At 33.9% G+C, this 7,198-nt stretch overlaps 1 protein-coding gene across 2 annotated transcripts; it reads left to right on the forward strand.

Moving 5' to 3' along the window:
* Nucleotides 1–511: 511 nt before the first annotated feature.
* On the forward strand, nt 512–7,192 carry LOC117103626. Of its 2 annotated transcripts, none has more exons than XM_033244213.1 (3): nt 512–1,008; nt 1,482–1,633; nt 4,969–7,192. In XM_033244213.1, exons 1-3 carry the CDS (start codon nt 986–988, stop codon nt 5,712–5,714), a joined length of 921 nt encoding a protein of 306 aa, XP_033100104.1. In that variant the 5' UTR covers nt 512–985; the 3' UTR covers nt 5,715–7,192. The 2 variants fall into 2 exon arrangements, with proteins under 2 accessions (XP_033100104.1, XP_033100105.1); XM_033244214.1 differs by having other exon boundaries at nt 517–1,008; nt 1,487–1,633.
* Nucleotides 7,193–7,198: the final 6 nt, after the last annotated feature.

Raw genomic sequence — 7,198 nt, forward strand, 5'->3', positions numbered from 1 at the left:
ATTAACAACAGGTCAGCGAATGCATTTGTTTTTGTAAAACTGGACAGGCTTATGGTTTTCGCGCGTGTTGAATTGAATTCATGTTGACCGCCAGACGGTAGAGTCATTAAAACATCATTAATGGTCGCGATAATGGCCTTTGACAGCGATACACGGTTCTATAACCCTAAATTTGGTGGTCAAAATAGGCGAGCGTGTTCCAGATGTTTTTTACATCTTACCCCCCGTTCGAGCCACGCACGGCATTTAACTTCCGTGTAAATACACGGACCTCGCACAGATATTTTTCTGGCTCGAACGCACCCTAATAGATTTTTCGTATTCATTCAAAAACACCATACATACAATTATTAAGATATTTTTTTAATAACATTAATAATCTTTCATTAAAAAGGAATGTATTCAGCCTGTAGAACGTCTAATGATTTATACAGCATTATATGTGTTTGATCAAGGAGGTTGGTTTGATTAATGTGTCCACACTCCAACTCTAAAATTCGACTTCGGTACATACTTGTTTAGTACTTACGACGACTTACATGTCGCATAGACTGGCATGGAACTTGATAGGCTTGGATATAACACCGGATATGTGGATGGCTATTCTAACTAGTACAGTATCACCCTTGATCAAGTCAAGGCCGCTGTGTTGAATAATTTACCTTGCAAAAGATAACATAAATCGACCGTTTAGTAGTAGAGCTCTGTCCAGCCGCTGCGGACATGTTGCTTAGATATTTCAAATGCGTTTAAAAAATAGAATCAGAGTTTTGACGAGATCACAGTGTAAAATAATAAGGCAGAAGCATACGCAGAGGCGTATGAGAGGAAATGCGGTATACGTAATTGATAAAGCTTATCGCATGCTGTTGGATAAACGGAAGGGCAATGTAACAACATCGACATTCTGCGGACAATAATGAGACTATTTCATTTCTGAAACTGCCAACACCTTGGTCACATCTTCCGTTGCTTATATCTTGCAATGATGCCTGAGAACAATGCAAGGTAAGTGGCAAAGAAAAAAATGTTTTGGTCATAACCAACGGGGTTTTCCAACATTACAATTTATTAGGTGCACATTATATCCTACAGGTTGGCAAAGATATTGTTTCCTTACTGTAGATTATGTTTCATGTCTGTGTCTCAATACATTACAATGCATCACTATAATAATCTTTGTGAGTTAGATAGTTCTGCCACTTACCAATTGCATGTAGGTCGAAGTAGTACGCTTTTAAGATGCAGATTTCTTTATAACTAATATAAGCTTACTAACTTATAGACCGATTTTATATACAAGGCTCTGTTTATCAAGTGCATGAGTTCTCTAATTGAACGACGATCGGTACTGTACGTTTAAATTTATTATATATATCTTTCTAATGTCAGAATTGTAAGTTCTAAGAAACTCGAAATCTTTCTCATCATTATCAATATCGTATTATTGTTCTTAAAACATGTGGTTTCATTTGTTTCAGTATAGATTATACATATATTGTGATTGGACTGTCATTATTTGTTGGCTTTATCATCGTATTTGGAATAGTATGCTATTGTAACCGTCGAGTAGCCAGAAACAGGCGCGAAACCAACCAAACTGTTGAAGACGTGTCTGCGCACAGAATTTCAGGTATTCAACAAGCTGACGATAATGACAGCTTTATATTCATTCTTAAAACACACTGAAGAGGAAATATTATTTTAACCTAAACAATTGCAAGAAATGATTTTTATTTTATTTTTTTTACAAAGGCGACCACTGTCGGTAAGCCTATGTATTATAACACCGTACCGCAACCAATGGGTCGCGACCCAATGTCTGGGTGGCGAAAAAAAATTGATGAGTCGCTTAAACTTTACAAAAGAAATTAAATTATAGTAAACGAAAGTGCAATTTTAAGTGCATCAGTTTATTTTTGTTATGCCTGCGTTATCACGGTTTCATGTTAACAATATCGAAACATTTGTACTTCAGGTATGACAACTTTAAAGTATTAGTTTTGTTCATTTCAATGTGTTAGGCCTTCAGCTGCAAATTATATTGAGAAAACATTTTTAAATTTTATGTGTTTATGTCTTCGCATAACCCATTAAATCTCTGGCAGTACTAGGAATTTATAATAAAATGTTTGTTAATGATTCATTTTTAAAAGTCTTTAACTTATTGAAAAATTTACGTGATTTTGTTAAATGAGTAATTTAAAGTTATATTTTCATTTTTATGGGTTTTAACTAGTGATATTGTAGGTGATAATATATTTTAATCAATTCACAAAAGAATAAAGTGGGTGGTTCTTCCCGCTATCCCTCGCGCGGACGTTTTATTGACTTTGGATTCGATGTGTCGCGTCAGAGTGCTTGACATATAATTTGGGTCGTGGGCTAAAAAGGTTGCGGAAAGGGGTATGATAATATATTCCATCTACAAGTCTCCTCGGAGTGCTTTCTATTTTCCTTAGACTTAACACGGCTTTACAACTACAGTAATTCAAAAATTCATCAAAAACCAACTTTCCGATCTTGTTCCTGTTCAAAATTATGGTTTCCTTTCCTCAAACATCATTTTGTATAGCATTCTTAAGTTATTATTTTGAAACTAATTGGATAAATCTGACAATAATGGTTTATATGAGTGTGTTTTCAAGCCATCATTTCTAATGTTATGTTTTGCTGATATCGTTTCTGAATTTACTAAACAATACATAATAGACTAATGTTGGCAGTCATTAAGAATGATCTATCAAAACAAGGAAGGAGTACTAAGGTAATGGTATAATGATAGCAATAAAGGAAATTTTAGTATAGAGTAGAAGCGGTCGGCGCAAGTCGCTTGTATCTACTTTTGTTTGTGTTTGGTGTCCTACCCAGGAGAATAAATTGGTACCAGCATATTTTGCTGGGAAGGATCAGACTGCTGTACGGGAGGAGTGCGAACCCCCAGAGTCTTGCACAGTCTGGCCCAAACACCAAGGAACAGGAGACGGGCCCTTCGGCCTGTGAGCCCTTAGCTTCAGGTTTTGACTTTACCTAAAGGAAATGTTAAAAAAAAAAAAAAGAGATTAATAGAACACACTAAGCTAACAACGAAAACTTATTTTAACTTTGACCACAAGAGCCACAAATGAAGTAATCTGTATCTAAATGATAGGATTTAGAAAGTGAGGGACATCATTTGATCCCTAAAGGTTTACACTGCTTCGCGCGGCCTATAGACATTTAATCTTCTGGAGGTAATATGTATCCAAATTTCGACTTGGGGCCCCTGAACCACATCGTAGGTGCGGTACCATCAAAATTGTATTAGGCCTACTCGACATTGTTGGCACGAATCTAATTTCTAATGATCTTAAAAAGATTTTTAAAAATTAAAAATAAACCTATGATGTAGCATACAGCTATCAAAACAAGGAAGAAACAAAAGGAAACGTTTTAACAATTAAAGATGTTGAAACGTAAATGTCAACAAAGAAATACGTTGGCAGAATTAGTCAACCTTACCACCGCTAAATCTCAATAATACTTCCATTTTCGAAGAACTAAAAATCTGTCTACACCTGCTGATGACGACGGCATTATGTTTTCAAAAACAACACACATGTTTTGTGGGATCTTAGCAAAGGGGCGGGGATTAGCAGAAATGTCCATTCACACATTCTACTTTAATTTCATCCTTTCTGTCATACCTCTGTCTTTTATACCACAGGCATCGGCATAGTTTGAACGTTGGGTGTGTTTGTAAAACGTATTGTCAGTTATTGAAGTGCATTCAATTCCAAAACTAATAAAAATAGTTTGTTGCAACCCTTTGTGGTCACTCTATATCTATATTCTATAAACTTTACATTCATTGTAAAATTCAAATATTTTTTCATGGACTGCTTCACATTTTATACAAAATATACAAATACGAAATTTTCAACAGTTATCATTATCATAATAATCATTATCGTTAGCTTGTACTTGAGATCGTCCCTTATAATATGTTTATATGTTTTCGAGACCGGAACTACTTCGGCGTTCAGCGTTTCCTTTATAGTTTGAATCGTGTACGTCTCAGACTGATTGTTACCGGTAGTTTCTGTATATTCTAAACCAATTTGCCATTCTGTATTTTATGCCGGACTTTCTTTAAAGTATGCAGTTCATATTCTGTAGTAAAACAAATATTTAGTTTCCTGTAATTATTGTTGTTATTGACAAATTATCGACAAATAGACCTAAAAAAAGTTCAAAACAGAAAGTGCATTTGTTTAATTGCTACAAAAAGTTCAATTCAAGGATGGGAATTACATCGTATGACACATTCAAAACCATTATTCAAAATATTGACAATTTTTAAAGTGGTAGTATTTTTTCATTTTTCTTTTCATAGGCTATAATTTATCCATCTTATTTTGCAAATTTTGTTATCTTCTCAAATTTATCAGCGAAATTTAAAATATCATAACCTGTATAAGGGGTCGTTCAACATTTTCACATGTTTACAAACAGTACGCTAGTGGGATGGGGGTAGACAAATTTGTACACGTTTCCATATGCATAAAAATGTTAATTAAAAATAACATGCAAAGTGTAAAATAATGGTAAAATTATAATGTACCATGGATATAATATTTACTTTTTAGCAACCAAGTACATTCTTTTAGTTGAATTCACACAAAAAATGGAGAATGGTTTTACAAATCAACATTTTTTGTATACTTTAAGGGGGGGGGGGGGCGAAGGGTTAACGAAAAATAGTACTGTTTGTACACTTGTGGAAATGTTGATAATTGTGAACGAACCCTAAGCTATCTTACGCATTTAATCCTTAATCTTTAATTTTATATTTTGTGTATTTGATGATTTTCTATTTTACGGCATTTTCAGGTGAAATGGAGATATTCTGGAAGGTCAGCATGAAAACCACTCAGCTACTCCACTATAACTATATCAAATTGAATTTAATCTTATTTTATTTTATAGTTGAAGATGAGATCGGTTTAGAGAAAAGTGGCGATGCGATGGTAATTAAAGATGCTTCTGATGATGGACAAAGGAACGTATACAGCGACGAACCAAACCAAGACCTTCATGTAAATTTCAAAGAAAATCAAGAAACGACATTAAACACATTGGAGAGACAAAACAACTATTTCAAAATTGATGAGAATGAGTGTGAAGACGAAACTGACGAGGAAGGATATTATGAATCGGGTTTATCGGACAAGGAGTGTGGGTACTCGACAATAGATGAATTATCTGCAGACGATGAATGTAGTGAAGAAGGTATATACCATCGTATAGACGATGTTTATTCGGTACAACATAGCAGTAGCGAAATGAGCGAAAGTGATTCAGTTTACGCCGTTATCAAAGACTTGTTTGAATTATCCCCTAAACCGAACTACTATCTTTCTTTGTACGGAGGCTCAGAGGATGAACAATCTGATTTATCAGATTATCATAGAATATCATCTCTGAGTGAGGTTGAAAGTGAGGCCAGTTACACTACTATTGAGGAGTGGGAACTACATCAATCCACATCTAACAACCTTAGCGTGGATGAAGCTGGCTATCTCGTGATAACTGGCTCTACAGACAACATAGGCCTACAAATATCTGCAGATGCCGAAACAAACTCTGAGAAAAATCTAACCTCCTTAGATAGGCCTAATGAAGAAAATAGCATAGATCATAATTTATGCACGCAGAATAACCAGACGGCATGAGGATCGCAATGAAAATCATTACTTGTTAGTTCCGTTAAAAAAAGACAGAGTTAATCCAATTTCTTGCTTAGTTAATCCAATATATTGCTTAGTACATCATTTACACCACTTAAATTAGTTGTATTCACATCCCCTTACACTCAGCAATTAAAAGTTAAATTTATGTAAATACTTCATAAATTACGTTATTATGCAAAACGATGGGAAATTTGTTTGATCGCTGAGTGTAAGAGGATGTGTATACTAGTTTAAGTGGTGTAAATGGTGTACTAAGCAATATATCCGGTGAAATTGGATTAACTCTGTCTTTTTATTAAATGAAATACATGTTTTTAAATATTTAAAAGCTGAGGGGAAAGGGGCGTAGCTCCGTCTTTTCCCACAGTTTTAAAAATATTTTTCAACTGGAGCCTGGCTTTAATACAAATTATAAACGTTAAAGAGGAGTAATCCCAACTGCGACCTGCGACACAAAGCAACAAATGATATAACAAAGTTATATCATTAATATTTCCCACGACTAAAATAGATGAAACAAAATATTAAAAAGTTCATGTTATGTCAGAAGACGAACTACTTGAGAAGTAAGTACAACAGTTTGGACTTTGACTTTTGACTTAATTAAGTATACCACAACATCAATAATAAATAGCAAATAACAATGATTTTCTTCAAAGTTAATACATACTTTAAAATAGGGAAAAGGATTAAAGTCGCGATAAAAATGCGATGTTGTAAACCATAGTATACTAGGATAGCCAATGAAAGTTGTATAAAACGACTTATTTCCAATGGGGTCCTTGTGAAACAATAGTCATAAAATTAAATTTGCATATCGCATTGCATAAAATAGTAGATTAAAAAGGCATATTAAATGCCTTTTTAACGTAGGCCTATTATTTTATGCAGTTTCGGACATCGTTCAACGGTTAATTTATTAATTTATATATAATTAGACCATTTTCAATAGATTTACTGCTTTATTTCAAAAAATGATGTTTGGAAGTTGATATTTGCTAATTTATGTATGTTTTTAACAAAAAATATTAGGTGTACGTCCACAACTTTGAGACAAGTATGTCCATAACCATGAGTGTACGTCCATAACTATAAGAAAATTAACATAAAACCTATGTACTATCAATACATGAGACTAGCTAAGTTATATTAGGAAGCTCCAAGTCTATTGTATACACATATTTTTATTTATTATTTTAGACCTCACACTTCTCAGAGTTTTTAAAAATGTTTAATGTATGTGTGAAAGTCATTTTCTCTGCGTACGTCCATAACCGGCTATTTTTAGAACATTACTATTAAATTATAAAAGATAGAGGGCTGATAGTTGTCATGGTAGTACTAGTTGGTATACTTGAGATTTCCATATCAAAAGTAACCCAAACCCATTGGCCTGTATTGAAGGCTTTGTTAAGTTCTCTGAAATGTACGTCCATAACTATGGAACTGCCCATATATATACAGTG

Source organism: Anneissia japonica, unplaced genomic scaffold, assembly GCF_011630105.1.
Source record: "Anneissia japonica isolate Jap-2015-1 unplaced genomic scaffold, ASM1163010v1 scaffold287895_len483588_cov180, whole genome shotgun sequence".
NCBI lineage: Eukaryota > Metazoa > Echinodermata > Crinoidea > Comatulida > Comatulidae > Anneissia > Anneissia japonica.

Excerpts from the sequence above, each read along its gene's own strand:
- LOC117103626 (XM_033244213.1), top strand. The coding sequence starts at position 986 with ATGATGCCTGAGAACAATGCAAG. Across the intron at positions 1,009-1,481 it reads ATGCCTGAGAACAATGCAAG|TATAGATTATACATATATTG; the intron begins GTAAGTGGCAAA and ends CATTTGTTTCAG. Across the intron at positions 1,634-4,968 it reads GTCTGCGCACAGAATTTCAG|TTGAAGATGAGATCGGTTTA; the intron begins GTATTCAACAAG and ends TTTATTTTATAG.